At 38.4% G+C, this 22,952-nt stretch overlaps 1 protein-coding gene across 1 annotated transcript; it reads right to left on the bottom strand.

Moving 5' to 3' along the window:
- Positions 1-1,038: 1,038 nt before the first annotated feature.
- slc37a2 (solute carrier family 37 member 2) lies at positions 1,039-22,415 on the bottom strand. Its single transcript, XM_006785068.3, has 18 exons — positions 21,903-22,415; positions 20,028-20,109; positions 19,059-19,149; positions 17,432-17,510; positions 17,204-17,339; positions 14,760-14,836; positions 12,333-12,499; positions 12,198-12,235; positions 11,960-12,121; positions 9,802-9,892; positions 9,629-9,691; positions 8,485-8,570; positions 6,590-6,638; positions 6,049-6,122; positions 5,885-5,963; positions 4,794-4,891; positions 3,584-3,648; positions 1,039-2,932 (listed from the first exon to the last, which is right to left on the bottom strand). The coding sequence occupies exons 1-18, from the start codon at positions 21,965-21,967 to the stop codon at positions 2,917-2,919; spliced, it is 1,518 nt and encodes a 505-aa protein (XP_006785131.2). The 5' UTR covers positions 21,968-22,415; the 3' UTR covers positions 1,039-2,916.
- Positions 22,416-22,952: the final 537 nt, after the last annotated feature.

Here is a 22,952-nt window from a genome sequence, read left to right on the forward strand (position 1 = left end):
GTAGCTTGCTCTGTCCTCAGTTCACTTGTGTTTGCCTCTCTGCAGTTTCTGTTTTGAGTGTCCATTGTATATTTTTTGTCCGGGGTTAATGTTTTGCAGTGGGACCAAACTCCAACTTCAGCCATAAAATGAAAACAGCCACTATATTTACTGTATGTTATGTAATGTTACAGTCATGTTTTTACTGATGTAACTGAAGCTACCACTGTAAAGGTGAAAATGGAAACAGTGACGTGTGATCCTCTGAGTCTCAGAGAATCGTTTGTATTTACCTCATACTGAATGTTTATTAACATTTATTTACTTTCTTTCAATAAAAAGAGGTTGAACTTCTGTGTTGTTGGGGTATTTTTGTCATGACGGACAGTGTTTCATACCCAGCATTGGCAGTGTGTTCAGGATCGTTGTCATGCTGAAAAATGAAGCTGCTGCTAATCAGATGTTTTCCATATGGTATTACATGGTGGGGGGATCCAAATCTGATTTCATGATTCCATCAATTTTGACAAGATCTCCAATAGCACTGGCTAAGATGTTGCCCAACACTATGGCAGAGCCTCCACCATGTTTCACACTCACTGTTGTACCTCTCTCCCGACCTCCTCCACACACACGGATGAAGAATTGAACCAAAAGTTTAAAATTTGTAATCATCCTTCCATCAGACGGGTTGCCACTGAGCCCATTTCTGATGAGGCTTCAGTGAAAAGTTGATAGATTAACTGATAAGTGAAAAGTAGACAGTGTACATAGAAACACTTTCAATGATACTTTAAAAATGACATGTCTAGTTTCTTGAACGCAAAATATAAAGTGGTGAGGGGTGACTCAAGACTTTTGCACAGTTTATTTTTATAATTAATTACCAAAAAAGAAATTCAAATTTCACATTTTTTGAGATGCACTGGATTTTAATTTATTCTCTCCAAGGCATGAGGTAAATACGCACTCACACAAAGAAATAAATAACATATTATTAAAATCACCCACATCCACTGCACAGTAATATCTTTAGTTAGACAATATCTCAGTCTAATATCTTATACTCAAGTTTCCGCAAGTCTCAGAGTGTGCATAAACAACTGACGTGTTCAATTCCATGAAATCTTACTGTAACCCACATCTGAACCTCCCAACTAAACACCAAATGCAAATATCCGAAAACAGGAAAATTTCCAGTTTGAGCTCCGGCTTAAATATCCCATAATTTGCAAAGATTGTTAAAAATCTCAGATTTCCAGTTTTGCCTCAGGACATCAGGCATCGTCATCTCAACTGCAGCTTTTCTGTTCCTGTCATTCACCACCCTCATATATCCCCATGAGTAAGGAAATCCTATATAATCAAATATTTAGTTTTAACTGGCAATGAATGAGGCACATCCATTGTGGTTTAAAAACACTTCATGGTATTGATTCTTTAACTCTGTAGTGTCAAGTTATTCATATTTGATACATGGCTTTTACATCAGTGTGACTTTTTTATCACCTGAAAATCCTGACGTATACAATCAGACACATGCATACTGTAAGCAATACATTACACAGAAATGCCAGATGTAGCAAAATCATGTGCAAATTTCTTTTTTTTATTTGTCAGGAGGCTTAATAAACATTCAAGTTTCAAAAAAAGTTTGCATTTACAGCGGTTTAGGCTTTACAGTGTTAAGAAACAATATAAGAAAAAAATCATTTAGTCTGTTTGTTGTTCAATAATCTACACTAGAAACCGATCGTCTCTTTTAGTTTAAATCTACCACATATAGCAGCAGAACTGACAGCATCTTTATTCAACTTAAAAAAATCTTCCTTCAAAAAGTTAACATGAAAAGCTTCAGTGAAGTAGCTTCATGACCCCATGCCTCATGCAAGACTGGTAAAACCATCTGATCCAACAGTCTCTAGCTTTAGTTAACTATAAGTAAACTACTGTGTAGTTAATTTCTTGGTAATTTTGTGGAAAAACAATCAATAATTCCCCAGCTTTCATCATAAGTACGTCGTACTATGGGCCGTATTATAGATTGGCTTAACTTCCAAGAAAATAAAGGAGACACAAATTATACTGTTAGTAATTTAAGTATTGTGCAATTTCATGTTATTTGGGGCAAAAACACAATATTTCACAATAGTTTCCGCTGTACTTTTTGTAGCTGGGGTCATATTACTTACTTAGCTACTTAAAATTACATAAAATAGTATTTGTAGGTAAGTCATTTTTAATTTTCTGGAAGCTCATGGAGGTTAAACCAGCTCATAATACGACCAAAACACTGAAAAGTACAACGTATTTGCAATATAACATACGGAAATATTGTTATTAAAATTACTTATTTACAACTTAAATTTTATTACAGTGTACTTATGTCTGTATGCAGTATTTAAAATTATTTACAGTATCATTTCTCTCCTTTCACAACACTGATTGTACTGACTACACACGTGGCACGTTACACGAACCCTGTCAGCCACGGCCACGTTATAAAGTGTTAGCCAATTTCCAAATTTGACATCACAGAACTTCCTTACTTAGTTCCTTACACTTAGTTTTCAGTTACACGGTGACTTTCTACTGCATGTAAAACCCTCTGAAGCAGTTTCAGACTCAGTCAGTGTTCCAGCTTGTTTGCCTAAAATGGCATTGAAAGGGCACAAACACCAAGGAGACAAAAAAAACAGTGTAAACCATTTAATGCTAAAAGAACATTAAAAACAAGTAAGAATGAGTGGATTAGTCCTTAAAAAGACATTTGTCTCCTTATAGAAGCATACTGTCGTACAGTTAGAAGGCTTCAATCATCAGCTCAGCAGAAGATTGTCCAAGTTGGAAGTTAAAAAAAAGAGTTAGTTGGTTGTACGGTGAGGTCAGTTTCATCATTGTTTCCTCCCTTTGTGTGTTTTGGTTTTCACTTTGATTTCAGAGCTCATTGAACCTGCAATAAAAAGTCACAGTTAGTTTAGTGGATGACAAAATTCCTGCAGGTAGAGTTTTACGCGGTCATTTGTCGAGAGGCTGATCAGAAAAACCAATACTATAATCATATGCTACACTGTTAGCTTAGCAGCAAACAACAGAGATGCACTGATTTCAGCTTATTTCATTTCATTCTGTGAGTATACTAAATGACTCATGTTTATAATAAAACACCTAATCTGGATTACTGTGCAGATGTGTTCAGGTTTACAGAGGAAAACAAATTACTTTAGGGTTGGATTAAACTAGCACAATATAACTAATTCCTGTGCTTTACTTTTTCTCAAAAGTGTATTTTGTTGCCTCTGGGAAGAGCCAGGCTAGTGGCTTCCACCTGCTTCCAGTTATTATATTAACGATCCTAATACATTTCCCCAGCTCCCTTTTTAATGCACAGGCATCCTTCTTTTCATGCAACCTCTAGAGAAACTGAGGCTTTTTTGTAAAAAGCCTTCCTATTGTGTTCCATTTTTACCGGCTGTGTTAAACATATTTAAACATCAGTCTTTTCTGTATTGGCTTACTTAATCTCTAGGGTTCCCCGAAATGAATGTAAACAAAGAAGGTAAAGGTTGAAAAAAGAGACAGTGGCGTTGACGATGATACTCACCCTCTGGCTCTGGGTCCACACCCACACCATCTCTGAGCTTCCTTGTAAACAAGCCTGGACAAAAACTGGAGCCAAACAAAAGAAGTGTCAGTTGGGGGTTTGAGTGGTTCTCATAAGTTCTCTGGCATACTCACAAACCACAATATTTAAAAATCATTAGGAATAAAAAAGGATCCATGTGGAGCTTAGTGAAATAAAGGTCCACAGGACAGCATTGGCAAACTATTGTTTGCTCCTTTTCTCAACATAAATCAAGTGAATTGAGGTTAGCTTCGCGTCGGCAACGTCTCGACTTACATATTCTGCATTGCACCAGTAACATACCAGTAATGTTACACAAAGACTCGTCATGTAACTTACATTGCCAATAATGGACTATTATGACATGAGACTGGTACCATGTTTGTGGTAAATATAACCGACTCTGCAGAATTGTATGTTCAGATGTTTCACAGACTCAGCCGGCTCCTTCTTTATTCAAGACGCCAGTTTTACCGGTGCCAATTTATTTTTAAATTAAACTATATAGTCTAAAACATTGTTTTGTTTTAGACTGTAAGAAGTTCTGAACAGTTTTTCTTTAATGTCCATTTTGTACCAAAGGAAGCTGTTAAAAAAGCTTCCAACTGGAATAAGTTACCTTCAGATTTTCATTTTTTTTTGCCTATTCAGACATGCTTTGTTTTGCTACCTCACACCAGTCTGCTTATGTTTTCAATGTGAAGACTGTTGATTAATTCTGCCCACTGCACTTTATTTCGTTATTAAATGAATGAATTACTAAATTTGTTTGTAAGGTTGTAATTTTGTTTGTTTGGTAACTTTAGCTGTCAATTTTGTTGTCTTTGTTGTGTTACACTCACCCACTTTATTAGGCACACCTTGGTAACAACCACCTTTATGTTCGTGATGCTCGAGTTGCTGCTGTGTGATTGGCTCATTAGATATTTGCCTTAATAAGCAGCTGAACAGGTGTACCTAACAAAGTGGCCAGTGAGTGTACAATGTTTAATACCGTTTTCTCGTATACATTTGTATCAGCATAAAACCGCTGAGAATGTTTGGAGCCATTCTCAGCGGTTTTATGCTGACACGATAATAAATTTAGGATGAACCACCACAACAATCCTTAAATTAACTGGTTGGCATTTGCATTAAAAAGGAACAAGTTTATTCTATGTGAGTGAACAGATAAAGATTGCTCTCTGACCAGGCAGGCTAAGATGTCAGCAGAGATGAGCATGTAGAAGACATTGTTCCAGCCAGTTGGTGAGATCACACCGGCCAGCAGAGGACCCAGTGCAGCTCCTGCAGAGAGCATAAAAATAGGTCATTAAGTGTAAACGCATAAAGTCGTCAAGAATTATTCAGACTTAAATAAAAAGTCAGGAGGGAAAACACAAAATGGAAAAATAGACATTTCCTTTTAAATCACACATTAAGTACTCAATTTTCTAGTCTCTCAGGACTTCATCAGTTTCCATCTTCTTTTTTACAGTTACACAAACTGCTGTCCTGAGTACAAAAGACAAAATAACTGTTTATGTTCTATGTACGCTTTTAATTTTAATTTAAACCATGAGACGAATGTGGACAGAGATGCAAGGATGCATTAATTATATTAGAACTAATAGTCTCCATGTTTTATAAAGAGTATGATATGAATACTAGTACATGACCACGCTACAGGACTGTTTAGTCTTTTGTTATATGGTTGCTGGGCAACATGATGACGCATCAAGCCTAATTAAAGTTTTATGGATATACATTATAGATGTCATTTTTGTGAAATTACAGATCATACAGTGCTTTTATATGGTGCCATAGGTAAACTATGAGTAAAGTCCAATGTCTACCTCATTGGCAAGTGGTTGCTGGGCAACCTGATGACATCATAATAACATCGGATATAGAAAAAAACCTTGAGGGGAATAAGATGTACCTGCATGTCGGGTTTCATTTCTCACCTCCTGTTCACACAGGAGGAGTTCATGGGCAAACAAACTAACAGTAAGATGTAAGCTCTATTTTTAGTGTCCACCATCTCCTGAGGGCAATACAAACACTTTTAAAGGCTAAATGGTTTCACCATGATCAACAGATAGGTGCTAACTTTACCTATCTGCAGTTTGGTGCTGAACTGGTGACATCTGGAAGTTTTTAGGGGCTTTTTTTGAGACAAAAGAGGCTTAAAATCCTCTGCTGACTTAACCAACCTGTTTGTTCCTTAGTTATTATGATAATTACTGATGAAAGAGTTAAGATCAAGATTTTTTTAACGTTTAGTCATGATATGCATACCTATTGATCCTGTCCCATCAATAATTGCGGTCACTGTCGACAGCGCCCTGGCGTTTCCTTTCAGACTCTCGTGTGTCCCCTGTGGCAACAGAAGCATCGTTATGCCAATGGCGGAGACATTTCTAAGTAAAGCAAAGGATTTCCCATGATGCCTTAGACCTTACCAGGTCAGCAGATACAGCAGTTGTGATAAGAGCATAAGGTCCATTCACCAGGGCTCCACACAATAACAGCATACCTACACAGAAAGAAAAAGTATAAGTGAGGGCTGAATCCACAACAAGTCTATCTGATCTATTTTCAGTTCGAGCTAAGTTCAGGTCAATGTAAGCAAATGTAAAGAATCTGTGAGTTATCTATGCTCAAATAATGAATTAATAACTCTGAAATCTTTCTTTCTACTGAAAACATGATCAACAAATCAATGAAATCTTGCATCTTGTGATCAATTTCCAGACGTCTTGATTATCAAAAATGCTTTACTGTCCAATACTTCCTGTCTCCTCTTTCCTTCATATTCTTGAATTTGACTTTGATTTTGGCAAAGTGACCAGTTTACGCTACATACACTCCATAATATTGTGTCATAAACTCTTAAACTTTATACAAGAATGTAATTTGAGTAAACATTTTAACAACAAACAACAAGGTGTTTTTAATGTGATTAGTATCAAAGTTAAAAATGACAAAATAAAGAAGTCTTACCGATTGTAGTACCGAGGCTCCTCTGCCCGATGGAATTATAGAGGAAAAGCTGAGAAGAGAGCAAAACAAATAATCAGCCACTCAACTAATTGTGGAAAATCTGCACATGGGTGACAATTATTACATCAACCTACAGCCAGAAACCTCTCTCACATCAGTGTGAAATATCAACCTGTCAAAAACATTAAATACACTTTGACTGAGAGAAGCTTCCTGAACTCGGATGACAAAACTGGTCAAAAAAAAAATGGTCAAAATGATTAATAATTTTTACCCCAGTGAGAGAAATCACCCTGCTTTTGGAGCAGGTGTTAACAATGCTGCTCAGGATGTTTCTGTGTCATTATTAGTTAAAACCAGCAGATTTGAAAAAAACAAAGACAAAAACAAAACACTTAAATCTCCTTATCAAATTTTTTTTCTGTTTTTTATGATTTGAGCTGGTCAAAAACTGTGGTCGACATTTATAGGAGTGCTCCATCTGCAAGTCCATGCTATGAATAACACTGGCTTTGCATTCAATGTTACAGTGTCTGAGATCAATTATCGTTTCTTCTATTTGTGTTTTTTTGGTAAAATTACCTTATTGTGGTTACACTAACATGGAGCTATAATAACACTTAACTTTGATCCAGTTTTACTTATAAGCTGCAACTAAATTAATTTCTTTGTTTTGTTTTTTTTTTTACTAGAGTTGGGAGTTCGCCTTGTAATCGGAAGGTTGCTGGTTCGAGCCCCGGCTTGGACAGTCTCGGTCGTTGTGTCCTTGGGCAAGACACTTCACCTGTTGCCTACTGGTGGTGGTCAGAGGGCCCGGTGGCGCCAGTGTCCGGCAGCCTCGCCTCTGTCAGTGCGCCCCAGGGTGGCTGTGGCTACAATGTAGCTCGCCATCACCAGTGTGTGAATGTGTGTGTGAATGGGTGGATGACTGGATATGTAAAGCGCTTTGGGGTCCTTAGGGACTAGAAAAGCGCTATATAAATACAGGCCATTTACTAGATGTTACAAAAAAAATTGCATGAACACAAAAAAGGCAAAAACACCAGCACACACTTGTGATTGACTTTTGTGAACAGCAGAATATACTGTCTGTATATATACTGTCTGTTTCCATATTTCAGTGAGTTTTTCTTATTTTGAATGGAACAAATCTGGTGCCAGTGGACAACAACGGTCCCTCAACTATAAAGCTGAAGATAATCCATGTTTTTTTCTTTAATGTCACCATAAGGAGTATCAAAAGCGTAATACATATACACCTATCCTTTTTAAACAGCACTCTTAGACTGGGTGTTGATGTTTCATGAAGAGTGACATCACAGTGTTGTTTTAGTCACCCCTCCCACACACTGAGTGATCTTCTGTAAAAAAAAAAAAATAACTTGAACTTGTTGAAAACTTATTTGAACTTTTTACACTTGTTTTCAACTTCAAATGGTTTCTTGAACATAAGAATGAGCTCACTGTGCTCAAATAGCCTCCACAGTGACCAGATCTCAATCCATCGAGCACCTTTGGGATTAGGTGGAACGGGAGAGTCACATCCTACAGAAACTGTGTGATGCTGTCGTCTCAATATGGACCTAAATCTCAGACGAGTGTTTCCAGCACCTTGTTCAATCGATGCCATGAAGAATTAATGCAGTTCTGGAGGTAAAAGAGGGTCCAACCCAATACTAGCAAGATGCACTTAATAAATTTGAGGTTTTTTACCCACGATGAAGGCTTGTATGCAGAAGCCTCTAACCATGACAAGTGTTAGTTATTTAAATGAAAGTGTTGTAGACCTCTTGGATTTTTAAAAATCAAGTTTACACCAGCCACCCTCCCACCCTCCATCCATTTTCACTGCTCCACAATCGTATTATTAATCTAATATAAGAGGTGACACTCACCATGGGGGCAGCAACAACCAGCATGACGCAGCACGTCGACGCCCTCCCCCCAGTGTAGTCAGACACAAGGCCAGCCAAGATGCCTCCTGCAGACACAAAGACAGTTCAGTCAGATTATTGTGAAAAGTTTTTCCTTCTTCCCACAAATATTTTCAGAGTTACGGTCTCTTGAACTATACGGGCGGGTTGAAAATTTGACACCTTTTAAGTTGTCTTATTTTTTCCACAATTGTTGAACCCCCATAATTGTTTAAGAGCAGGAGATACCTGCATGAAATGTTCACAGCTGAAAAACTTCACATCTACCTCACCGTCACTACCCACTCAAACCTCACAACCTGAAATCTTGCCTAAATTCAGAATCCTTTTGTTCTATCGCTATCACTGAGCATGGATATTATGCGATATATTATACTTTGAATAGTAAAAACTGCACAAATTTAAAGGTTAATTAAAGGTTATTTAAAGGTTTAAAGTTAAGATTTTGACTGCATAAAATTGGGAGATTTTAATATTAAGAATATTTATTATATTTTTACTTACTGCAAAGTTTTCACCTTTGTATATTTCACTTGTATTTATCCCCCGTTACAGCTGTTGTTGTTTGTACTCAGAGTTTGGTCTTCAGGTCTCCCTCATGTTTCCCTGTACCATATCTGACCATCTGTCTCTGTGTTAGGTATCCCTGTCTTGCTCTTTCCTGTATTATTTTTGTAACCTTTGTCATTCAGTTTTCCTTTCCTAGTCTTGTATCCCAGATTTGTACCAGCTGTGTTCCCATGTGTTTCTGATCTTCCTTATTATCTTGTGTTTATTTATAACCTCAGTTCTCCCTTTGCCCTTCCTCTTGTCATCCCTCAATGCTCTGCACCTCCTTCTCTTGTGTTTCATGATATTTCTGATATTTTGGTTTCTTATTGTGCAAACATTTTTACTTTCAGCATTCCTTTAGGGTTACAGGAATAAAGCTGTAGTCTTGAGTTTATTTTCTGCATTTGGGTCCAAATCCCCCCTGTCACACAGCCGTATGTGACACAGTCACACTGCAATGATGCATTTTTGCATCATGTTCTGCATATTTATTTCTGACAAAAACTGAACTGACTGAGTGATTTTACAAATTTAAACAAGACTCAAAGCTTACCCAAGATTCCTCCGACATCAAATAATGTCGACATATCTCCTGCTTCTTTTGCCTCAAAATGTGCTAAAAAAACAAAAAACAAAACAAATGCATTAACTCTAAAAACTGCTTTACATCACGTGAACTGATCATTAGGTTATCTTAATAGTAAAATGATGTGTGTAAATACTGACCAACATTTGAGATGTAGAGAGGAAGCCAGTAGAGGAAGGTGTAGCTGACCAGTTTGGCAAAAAGCAGACAGAGCGAGAACTCCACCACGCCCTGAGAGACAGAAAACATCATGAAAAAACCCCAGAAGCAACTTAAGTGTCTGTCATCCTGTAATTCACCGTTAACCATCAGAGAGGTGCAACACAGGTGGAAATCAAACACCCTCCCCTTCGGATACAATGACAGGAGCAGACTTGCGTGTCAAATCCATGCACAGCTCTGACTCTTTCTCATGAACCCACAGTGAGGACATCGCTTAATTCCAGTTTATTCAAAGTCATTGGGAAATGACTGTGAGTCACCTCATGGGTTCTGAATTTAAGTGCACATATGATTGCAGATGACTATGGTTTCTCCTAGTTCCCTAGGAGATGTGTATCCATGTATCTATGCTTAACTCATTCACTGCTCAGGACCTGTTCATGCAAACCTGTCTTCATACCACTGATGAATAGCTGATCACAAAGAAAGAGGTGACTCATAGAAACAGTTTAACAGTAACAAACAGCAGAAATTCACCATGTTATCAATAATAATAACCAGGCATACTGAAGAGTGGAAAAGTTATAACTCGTTTCTGATCAGGACTATTTGCACTGGCTAAATTTATAGAGTTCCAGTTAAACTGCAACTTTATAACTCTTATTTTGTCTTATTTTTCCTAACATATACTCACGTAAATTCCTAATCATTATCTTTGATTCACATTTAACGTTATTCCAACAGAATCATTGCTGTTTCCAGCAAAAACACTGAGGAGGGTGGGTCTTTGTGACAGGCATTGTCATGTTCGCGTACCGGCAGGCAAGGAGAGAAGGACCCAAAATGCAGGTTTCAGTGAGGCGAAGTAGAACTCAAAGTAACCGCTTTATTAGCAGGTTGCTGGTAAACAGCGGACCAACTAAACTGGGAAAATACAAACTAACAGGCAGATACACACGGACGGAAAACAGAGTACAGAATGAAGGTGAGTAGACATTAACGATGCGACAGAGAACAAAGGTAACACAGGGCTAATATACACACGGCAGTAATCAAGGGATGAGGCACAGGAGGGGAACACACCTGGGAGAAATCACAGCTGACGAGACAGGGGAATAGTAAACCGAACACACTGACACCAGACACGAACCTCCAAAGTAAAACAGGAAACCAGAAACAACTTACGAGGAGGCAGAAGACGCTGCCCTTAATCTAGAATAATAATCAACACTATAGAAACATACCAAAATATAAAGAACTGAAGAAGCTGGGTCAGAATGACCCAGAACCGTGACAGGCATATTTATGGGAAAGTAATTGTTTCTCATACATGACAGGTCCTTTCCTAAAGTCATAATAAACACTGACTGGAAAAATCGACTGTTTCTTTGACAGTTGAAGAAAAAAAAAAGAAAAAGCGTTAAGTGCCCCCAGGCGACTTCTGCAGCGCTCTCCGTGCTGTCTGGCGGATAAGTCGCTGGCTGCTGATTGGTTGGAGTAAAAAAAAAAAAAGAAAAGAAGAGGTAATTGCTTAACAGCAAAAACGATCATCATCATGGGAGTGATCAAGTCAAAGTGAGTGAAGTAAAGGTGACGCATGAATTGGTCTCTAATTGTTGTGTAAAATTTGTCTTATTTGTTACTAGGCAACACTACAGTCTCATTATCAGCAAAGCAAACATAAGAATGAGATTAAACGACCAATCACTGCCCCTCCCATCTTTAACAGGATAAACACACAGAGCCGTTTTCACAGGAGCCGCATGGATTTGTGACTTTCGAAGAAACAAAAGTCTCGTTAATAACATTGATAACGGCTCCTTTTCATTTAAGTGACCAGTTAAGCCACACAGCTGTGACAAAAACAGTCTGACAACCTCAACTTTAATAATATAAATATAAAAACTATTTGTGAATATTTTTCATTGTTAAAGAAACTTTGAAATAGTTTTTATAATGTTTGTTTGGAGTGATATTTTTAATTAGCCACTAGGTGGTGCCAAAGGTAACAATTTTCAACCCTTGAGTTAAACTCAGTGTGATGGGAAAATTTTACTGTAAAATATGGCACAAATATCTGCACATTCAAAGCCAATCAATCACATTTCTGTGATTAAAGGTGCCATTTCCACTCACAGGTATGCGCAGCGCTCCGAGGAAGCTGATGGCCTCGCTGTGCTCCTCAACAATCACGTCTGGCTCAGTGGAGATGGCGCCATTGATGGATGGATCAACAATGGATGAGTCCCGCAAGAGAGGCGCCGTCTCACCAACCTCCTGACTCCTCTCCTGACCACTCTGACACGCAAATGAACAGCTCAAGCAGACTTTTTCATGGAAACAGGGGAAAGGATGTGTTGCTTTTGTAACTTACATGATGCTGAGGAGATGAGCAGTTCACGTCTTCAGGTTCTGAAAAGAGAAAGGACGAAATGGGACGGGAGACATTAAATCTTAAAGCTCACTTTGGGGAAGTATTTTGGATTTTGTCTGACAAACGGAAACTCACTCTCAACCAGGAAGAAGAAGCACAGGACCCCAGTGCAGGCGATGATGATTCCGGGGACGATGAAGGATAATCCCCAGGCCGTGGAGACGAAGACTCCCGCAATGAGGGAGCCCAGGATGTTTCCCACTGAGGTGTGGGAGTTCCACACACCCATGATGAAGCCACGCCTGGCAATCAAAACAGAGAAGGTCACGAGAAGTTCTCCTGCTGAAAGTCAGTTTTACAAAATGGATTCATGAATGCTGAGCTGGAGTCTTGAAGCTTGTCAGCATGCCTCTATGTTGTTTTATGCATTGAAGACATTTGGAGAAGTAAAAAGTAGGCAAGAACTTAATTAGGGCTCTAGTGCATTAAAACAGAGATCACTACTGGGGTTTAAATGGGGCCTACTATGCTTTGCTTCTGTTATACATGTAAACAATGTGGCAAATGTGTAAGTAATGTCTGTGAGCCACAAATTAAGGCCTAAAACTGTCATGTGTGTGTCAGCTGTCGCCGCTTTTGTGAGTGGAAGGCCAGTAAAAACACACATTTATAAACGTTATGAATTGAAAAATGGAGAAAAGAAAGAGTTTTATCTGTTTCCTGTTTCTCTAGAACTATCAGACACTGTGCAGGGTCTTGGATAAAGCCATCAGGGTGTTTTCCAGGTTTTTGGCTGACCTTTTGCCTTTTTATCTGAGAGAACGTGTGTGCTGTGATGATTCACAATCATTTCTTGTGCTCTCTGATACTCTGAATCCAGGAGCACAAGAGATTTGCAGGACCCAGACAATGGTTAACATGTCTTAGCATGACCACTGGGAGGCAGGAAAACAGGCTTAGCCAGATTACAAATGTACATAAGAACAAGTTGATTGTTTAACTGACTAATAAGCATGATTTTCTCTCACGGTTTGATTAAGGTAAAAAAAAACCTTAAAATGTTTGTTGATATGGCCAGAAAAAACCTGGTGAAATTGACATTTGGTGAACTTTGCAGGATTTTTGTGCAGGTGCTAGAGTATTCAGTATCCAGTTCTGAAACATGATGTATGTCATTCTCATGCACCGCCTGTGCAGGACTTCCAGATGCAGCGGTTCACACAGATTATCTCTCCACTCCAGATCTGTCAATCTGCTAAATTAATTCCAACTGATATGTCTGCCTGAAACTTCATATTGAGATTTTCTTTGGAGTAAACAAATCATTATGGTTGATACAAAGCTGCAGAGGTGCCTCTACTCGTAAGCTGAGCGGAGTCATTGAGAAATTAATAGAATGACAGTAAAATGATGAGTTTCAATTCTCAAATATGGAGATTTTTTGACAGGTTTACTCTGTCAAAATCCTCGTATTTGTTACTTGTCTGGGCTTACAAAATGATATTTGAGTTGAGTGACAGGTGAGGGATCAGTTTTGTGTTAAAAAGCAGTCATCTGCCAGAAACTGATAACAGATGTTTTGGGGGTTTTTATGTCCATAAATATCCAGGTTTATATTGTTAAATAGTTTGTAGTCAACCTGTAGCATGTAGCCACATTACATGGGGAAAGTGTCACAAGCTAAAGTTATCCACAGTTCAGCCAGCCACAAGCCGGGAGCCTCAGCATGAGCAAAGATCAGAGCAGTGACAAGCTGTGATCGTCAACTAAGTGACAATTATGGAGCTGAATGAAAAAGAGAACAGTCCTGTTATCTGTTTAAGTTAAAATTCCATATGTAAGTGCCTCATATTTACTCCTGATGCTTTTCTTTATTATATAAATATGTTGCACCTGACATATGATTACATATGTCAGGTAAAGGAGGTTTACAGCAATTCCCCTAACACAAAGACTCCAGCAAACTTATGACAGCTTTTGCACACCTAAGTCACATAAAAGCTTATTTTGAACTGGACACCGTGTTCAGACTCAAAGATATCAATAGTTTTGCACTCAGAATTGATGAGGAGTTAATAAGGGAACTGATTGAGAATCCGACCTATAAGCGGAACTGATAAGGGCAGTCAATTAGATCTTGTTAATACTCATCACCTATGTACACATGCAATCTTCTTTTTAGTGTAACCTAACTTCTTTGACTGGCTGAGGTGGACATAATCAATAGCAGCAGTGCAAACACTGACAGACATGTGACTGTTACTATAAACATTGTTCTTTTTTCTGTTCCCTGCCCCTTTCTTTAGTGTATTTTTAGAGCCAATTATATATTCTTAATATGATGTCTGTCTGCTTGCTGTGCTTGTAGTTCTACTTCAGTGAGAACCAGTTGTTCAGGCTCATAACTTTAATTTATGATGTGAGTGTCGTCTGACCTACAACCAAGCCTGGTTTGACAATGTGCTTGTGTTTCATTCTGCTGCCATCAAAAAAGAAAGAAAAAAGAAGGAAAAAAAGCAATTTCTAATGCACATTCAGCATGAATTCTCCCCCACTACTTACTTCCCCTTTCCAAACCAGTTGCCAACACAAGCCACCACTGCTGGCCAACCGGTGGTCTGCACCAGCCCGTTCATGACCTGCAGAATGAAACAGAAAGAGAACCTGGACTGTGTTAACGTTCTTCGTGAAACCCTGTAAACTCCGCATGAAGAGGAAAAGAAGAAGAGATCAAAACAGATTCTCAACATTCCTACACCAAACTGATATAAGCAAAGCTCTGCATGTGCAGTCATGTGATGCAGCTGTGAGTCATGTGATAAGTGTGATCTAAGAGTGACTAAGCCACCATGTGATCTGTGCACGTTCAAGTGGAAAAGCTGCTAAGAGAGGTCTGCACTGACCTGCAGAGCTCTCAGTGGTCACACCTGTAACAGATGCTCAATATCCATACCTAAAGTGCACATGTTAACAGGTTAAAATAAACAGGATCATAAATGAAATAAATACTGTTGACCCAGTTTTAAATACTTCCGGTCACAGATTTCAATTTCTCTATTGCCATAGACGGCTTTTTTTCCCTTACAAACTCAATTCAATTCAATTTTGAGGTAAAGACCTTAGAATAAACTCATTGTCCATTTATTGTATGGATCCTATTTTTATTAAAAATTAACTTTATTAATTTTAACTTTATTTATTAATTGATTAACTTTCCATGCTTTCCTGAGAAGTGCTGATGGAATTTGACTGCTGGTCATGTGACGCGTGTGAAGCTCATGTGATACTTCAGAGGTGTAAAACAATACTGCAATCTGGCAACTGCACAAACGTCAGAAAAATTAAATAAATATTTTTCTGCATTTATAGGCGGACAAACTCATCTCAAAGATAAGGGTGTGCAGCTTTTCTGCTTTTTATATATCTATAAATCAAATATCTCCAGGTTTTTTAAGCGGATGTTTCAATTTAAAGACTTAACACTCTCCAGGCAGGCGTTGCAGATTTGCAACAGTTAAAAACTAACAACCCAATTACCCCACATACATATTTTATGAGTTTTTTTACTCCACCACTACCACTGCAGGACTTGGTTGTACATTAGCAACAAAAAGTTTAATTTGAGCCTGAGAGGGTTAAAAAACAGAATAAATAGTCTCATTACTGGCATCCCTAATTTATGGGAAGGCAACTAGCCTACGCTGTGGCTGAAGCTAATTTTTTCACTTATTTCTGAGCTAATCCAACCCATTGTTGTGTGATTATTAGTGGTCGAAAGGCATGAAAAAAGCCCTGAAGTGAAATAACACTTTTCTGACAGCGCCTTTGTTTAAGACGAGTGAGAGAAAACATTTCTACAGAGCTCAGCGATCAGTAAAACCTGAGGTCAGCAAGAGACAGCTCATCTGATCACTGCACTTCCCTTATTTTTTCCACCTAATGCAGTTTTTTTTGTATGCTGCAGTTGTTTCCTGAAATGGACACAATTTGTTTATAGCAAATCAAAGTTTCCTCATTCTCAGCAGAGAAAGAGATTTAAAGACAATCTGTTTAGAAATGTAAACAAAAGGCTTGTGCAACATAAAATAAAAGGATGCAAATCTACTTTCTCTCTTAGACTAATGCAACAGCTAAATTTAACTTTACTTTATGTCACAAATTGAACTGTAAACACAGTGTATTTATGCATAACTCCATCTGGGTTTGTGTCTCTGAAGGAGCACTGATAGCTGATAGCTCCATGGAAGCTCTAGACCACAGGTGTCGAACTCCAGGCCTCGAGGGCCGGTGTCCTGCAGGTTTTAGATGTGTCCTTGATCCAACACAGCTGATTTAAATGGCTAAATGACCTCCTCAACATGTCTTGTATTTCTCCAGAGGCCTGGTAATGAACTAATCATTTGATTCAGGTGTGTTGACCCAGGGTGAGATCTAAAACATGCAGGACACCGGCCCTCGAGGCCTGGAGTTCGACACCCCTGCTCTCCACGGTCACTGCAGCTGGCTGCTGTTCAGTAAAGATGAAATTAAATCGTGTAAAACTGCACTTTGTTTTTCATTTGTGTCCAAGTGTTAGATTAATCAGCTTCAAAGAGTCTGTAATTTCCGTTTAGTTCAGTCAGGTTTGCATTAGTAAAGAAAGAGTGAGAGCGGGCTCACTCAGGTGAGAGCAAAAAGTCAAACTCACTCCTTTAATTTTTTAAATCTAGAAAGTGTCAAAATTTTTCTACACTCTCTTCCCCTGTTTTTGTCTAATAGTGGATTTTTAACATTAAAACAGTTACAGGACATTTACCCATTTACTTTCTCAAGTGTGTGGCTAACAAAACCACCACTTTCGTGCTAGCAAGCCAAATCAGCTAATGTGTGGCTGATGAGCTCACATTTCAGCTCTTATTTATACACGATATCACATCAGAAAACCCACAATTGCAATAATAAAAGAGAACAGGATAAATGAATCAGAAAGTAAATTAAAGGTCAGGTTTGTGGATTTGTTTCTTTACCTGGACGAAGGCGTAGTACCCCAGTGAGTGGATGTTCCAGTAGAAGCCGAGGCCAAACAGACATGTGAACAACCCACTCATCAACATCCCAAAACTCAGGTAGTACCGCAGAGGGAGACGCTCACCAAATATCCCACTGAGAACATGAGAGATGATTATTAGTCAGTGCAGCACATGCCCTCTCAGACAAAAACACAACAAGGTCAGCCAAAAACAGCAAATACAAACCTGAAAAACATCCCGATGGCATAAGCAACCAGAAAGCAGTTATCCAAGACCCCAAACAGTGTCTGGTAGTTGTCCTGGTCTTTAACAAGAAAACAGAGAAAACTGTTACTTTTCTCTGCATCGGCGCGTATAATTTTGTGAGGTCTTCGTCAATTAGTATGGCTCACACGCACACAAAACTGCAGCAGAGATCTGGACCTGATAATCTCATTCCCAGCTCCTCATTTTATTCCTGTCATTAATAAAATAATTCTTGTTTATCTTACTACCACATGCCTATGCTATAATGTTGTTTGGTCAGTGAACCTAGTCTGTTGCTAGGTTGTTGCTAAACAACATCATAATATATGCATAATTAATATTATTAATAGCTCTTCTATCTTTAACGGTCCCCTTTACGTCAACTTTCTTCTGATTGGTTTATTCGCAAAAAAATGTTTTGAATGAACCGATGGGTGGGACGTCTGTGTTCACAGGCAGATCTGTGAACACAGAGTTGTCTGGCTCTCTGGTCTGACCATATGATGGACTATTAACCTATTACAGGCTCTCACACGATCACAGCTGGACTAGATTCAAGCTGCAAACCCCAGACTTAAAGTTGCTTGATAAAGAGGAAGGAACGATAGTAGGACCCTTTTAATATAATCCCTGTAATTCAGCTGCTTTTAAACTTCCTAGAAAAGTAACCACAGAGCACAGGAACTATGACAAGTGCAACTGGTGGTAATTCTCTCTGTTGTAGAAGATGTAATTGTATCTATCTTATAGCCAGTATTCTTCCAGTGCAGCTTCAAACACTTATCTCTTTTCTGTGTTTCTGTAACATTAACTAAAAGTTAAATATTTATCAGCTGCAGGTCCCACATGATCAGCTCGGTTTCACAGCAGCTCAAAGGCACAAACACAAACAACAACCTTGGCCACGACAGTGCAGCCTCTATGTGGATTTAGAGCACTAAGCTTAACTCTCCACCAGACTTTTCCCCAAAAAGTTCCAGGTACTGCAGATTTCATCTATTAACCTCAACTTCTAGCCACAGTGTAGCTGTGTATGTGGTTTAAATGACCTATAATACTAATGCCAACAAGTAAAGACAACTAACAGCAGCTGATGGACTTTAACCAAATATAAAACCAGAGCAAAACCACCAGTTTATTTTGTAGTATCTCATAGTGGCTGATTTTAAAGTTTTCATCATAAAATGATCTAGAAAAGGTGTAAAATTTACTTCTTAACACCTCTATAATGTGGCCTCCAGTCTCAGACAAAATCTACACCCACACTACAAAGTATTTAGTTATCAGCGTACAGCATGTCCTTCGCAGTAGGTAATCATGCATCAACATACTTGGAATTTCTAGGGTACTCCAGACGACAAACAAAGTCTCCCTTTTCCTTGTTTTTTTGAGTTTCAGAGCTTCAAGAAGCTGCTTCACCGCAGCAGCTCCTCCTATGCATGCATACGCCACTTTTTCCACTGCGAACACCTGACCAACTGATAAATCATGTGTAGTAATAATTTGGTACACTGAAACTTTCTGAGAGCTGCAATTGTCCAAAATCTCATCTACTAGAAGTTGTGTTTCCAAAGTGAGCATTAATGACAGCAATTAAAGGACTTACCAAAGGGTGGCCAATCGCACCAGGTAACATTATTGGTTATATTAATGTCTTTTGGCTGAATGACGTTGGAGCAGTTTCTGTGCAGTTCACTCTGAGTGCGAGAGAAGAACGTGGAAAGAAACCAGTTGAAATGACTAAAACAGTAGTTGACACAAGCAAATGAAGAGCCAAAGATTAAAAAAAATTATCTTCTATAGGTGTATAAATGTATAAAGATACAATATAAGAATATGCCAGGATACCGCTATTACCACAAACAACACACTGCAGCTCTCAGGGTGAAAGGATCACAGCCTATGATTGTTTTATGACCACTTCATGAATACTTTGTAATTTAAACAATGAGGGGCTTTTACAGCATTTCACTTTAAAAGCCTTCATTTGCAGAACATTGCTGTGTGATGCAAACACTTTCAATTGTTGTTTGACTATCTTTGATTGAAACAACAGCTCATGAAAGAAGACATATATGGTACAGGAAATTAGCCGTTAGCTTTACGTCCCAGTTCAACAGGCCTTACAGGAAAAACAGGTAATGGTAATCCTTTCACTTGAGTATCACATGATAGATGTTTAAGAAAATCCCTTTAGCATATTCAGCAGACGTCCTTTAGAGCCGTTTGCTTTTCTACCAGCTTTTGTGCTTCGGCTGTTAATTTCTATGAATTTGTAAAGACACGAATACCTTTAATTGTGGCTGTGTCTGAGTTATATGTAGATAAAGTTATTTTCTTAAAAGAGCTTATCTTCTGTTGTCTCCCTGATCATGTGACAAGCTAAAGATTGAATGTTAGAAATTAGATTTAATCAATATATCTGTAAGGAGATAACAAATGGCCTGAGTGACCAGTGTTAAGGTAAAGATTTTATCCATTTTTGAGAGTAAAAAGGACAAGACAAGAGAGCATTTGATCCTGCAAAAACAGTGTTAATAGTGTTCATAAAAAGAAATTCAACTGTTCCAGTCACCTTAACGATGCTGATAGGTTTCCGTGACAAGTGATAGGCTGTGTAGAACAGGAAGGTGAGGATGAGAATAAAACCACGATACCTGCAGAAACAGACACATTAGAACCAAAAAAATGACAATCAAATTATCTTTATTATTCAAAATATCAAAACATAATAATAAAAATAAGCCTACAAAGAGCATACTAAGGTATGCTTATTAATGATGCAGTGACATCAATTAAAATGCCTCCAGCACAAACACATGACACGAAACTTTCCACTGACGTAGAAATATTTGTTTGGGTAACAAACTCACAGATCAGCTGTTTTCATGCTGGCTAAACAACACAAATTAATAAGTGGAAAAAGTATTCTCAGTGCTCACATTATACTTGGAGTGTAAGGTGTTAATTTGAGATGCAAGAGTGTTAAATAATTCAAAGTATACTTTTAATTAGTTTATGACCTTTGAAAGTTTATCTGTGACTCTTCAAAGGCAATGTGAACCTAAAGTTCTTTTAGTCCAGTGATTTCACCTAAATTGTTTGGAATTTGAGAGATACAGTACGAAGGTGTGTTTAAAGAAGCAGGAATCAGGACAAACACAAATAAGACGCACATTTGTCTGAATTGATAAACTTTGTGGTGAAGACTGTGCATAAAAAATGCTTTCAGAAGGTGGTAAACAAACATAAACACTAACTATCATCATCATTGTTTATGAAACATTCAGTTTTGTCTTATTATCATCATTTGATTATTTAGTTTGATCTTTGTTTTTGGAGAAATTTATACTATGCTGTACATATGGTCATTGAATGGTTTTCATATTCCGGCGTTATTATCATGGCAAACCACAATGGACTGCAGGAGTGTTCCAAGCAGATATGGCGGGAGGAGTTAAGGGCACATCCTTTGTTAATAACAAACTGTGTGTGAGACAAACATTTTGTTTGCGCGGCACAATGTGGGTCAATAATTCAATCATTTGCTTTAATAATTTCAATGTGACCTTATCAAAGTATATGAAACTGAAATAAAGGGAAACGGAAGTTGAGTCACATGATACTCTTCCTACTCTCGTGTATTCTCCTTTCCTCAAACATTTTAAGATGCTTTTTTTCCCCAGTTGCTGGCTTTTCTTTTGGTGGGGATCCATCTATCAGACTGGTCCGACTCATTCTGAGCTACACAATCCTCATGAGACTCACTGATGAAAACTCACTTCAAGATTCATCCAGTTAGTTTCAGTCTTTACTGCAGCCGCAGTTCCTTTTTTTATTTTTTTCATTGTATTCCATAAAATCTGTGCAATTTGTAACTTTTTGGTGGCTTGCAGTTTTCCAGCTTGGTAACCAGCAAAAACACCCTGCATTTACAAAACATACCTGAGGAGCCTGAGTTGTCTTAAGAAAAATGTGTATTTTCTATATTCAGTCAGATTTAGAAAAGCAGGAAATATAATGGAATGGCACTTTACTGACACTTTATTTCCTGATAAATCTGGAGGTATAAATCCCTTTCGACAATTTTCGGTTATTGCAAAATAATCCAGTGGTCGACACTGGAAACTGTGGCCGGCCACCTCTTAAAATGTCAATTTTTTTAATGGAGTTTGGTGGGATTCTAGATTCGCACAGGGGAAACCAGACGTGCCGGGTACAGAAAACTCGATGAAAACAAGAAGTAGTAATACATTTATAACAGGAACTTAGACATACAAAATAATAGCTGGTTACGTGATAATGTCTCTGGATTTACTGGTCCCAGAACAGTTCACATTCTGACGGTTTATCGACTAGTTTGAGTCAATCATTTAACAGAGATAAGAAGCAGCAATCTCCATTACAGGGCTGCGTGTGCGCAAAGAGGACAATAAGAATGGAAACTTACCAACTATCCCGAGAAAAGTTGGTGATAAGTCTTATCCCAGGAGCCAGAGACGACTTCATTTTCATTCAATTATTTTAAATATTGTGAGAAAACAGACTCTCAGCAGGGGGTCCCGGACATGTCCTCTTGGAAGCAGACGGATGTTGAGCAGGTACAGATGAATAAACGCAGAGAGCTGACTAACCCTGCATGAAAACAGAGGCTAACTTATGCAGTACCGCAAAATAAAAAAGACCTGTGTGCCTGCTAAAATAGAGGCTCACATGGGTTAGCTACGGGAGCTGTAAAGCAGCTCTTGTTGGGAGGTACCCTCCGTGAATCTCCAGCAATGCTCCATAATGACCGGCTTTTATACTTCAAGTACGCAGTCAGAAGAGCCGACCTGCCTCTTAAACGCTGTGATAGAAGTGTAAGACACGGCTGCTATTAATACTCCAATGTTGGTTTGGTTTTCCATAAGATTTTCCAGCCTCCCGGCGACCGCCTGTCCACCAGCCCGTAAGTATGCGCGTGTGCGTGACGTCACGCAGGCGATTCAAAGACCCTTGTTTTTTCTAAACGGGGATGGACGGTGGGTGGGACTGCTCAAAGTGGAGGTATTTCTATTTAAGTTAAAATGCAACAGAGTTAAAAGTATCTGAAAAGCACGTGTTAGGCTCTTTAAGATGTTACACTTCAGATCAAAGTCCCTCTGACCACCTGGGTGCTGTGCAGGTATCCCCTCTGGGTACATGCCAGTGCAGTTATTTTAAAGAAATAGCCTTGATTAAAGCCTTTATTATTAAATATTTTATTAATTGTATTATTAGTTTTTTATTAATTTAAATTAGTTTAAAGTTGGACATTAAAAACTAAAAGTATTGATCAAATTATTTAAAAAGAGGCGTAAAATATTCAAGTTTCCCCTCTTATTCCAATCGGTTCACTCAGTCGTACTAAGGATCAGTCCCGATTTTCATCTTGTAATTTAATCGTCAGCAAACAGTTAATGAGTAAATCAGTAAACTATGATATGCAATGTGTTGCCCAGCTCAGCATCTCCTCATTTAC

The sequence above is a fragment of the Neolamprologus brichardi genome, chromosome 10, assembly GCF_056152115.1.
Source record: "Neolamprologus brichardi isolate AB-2024 chromosome 10, ASM5615211v1, whole genome shotgun sequence".
Classification (NCBI taxonomy): Eukaryota; Metazoa; Chordata; class Actinopteri; order Cichliformes; family Cichlidae; genus Neolamprologus; species Neolamprologus brichardi.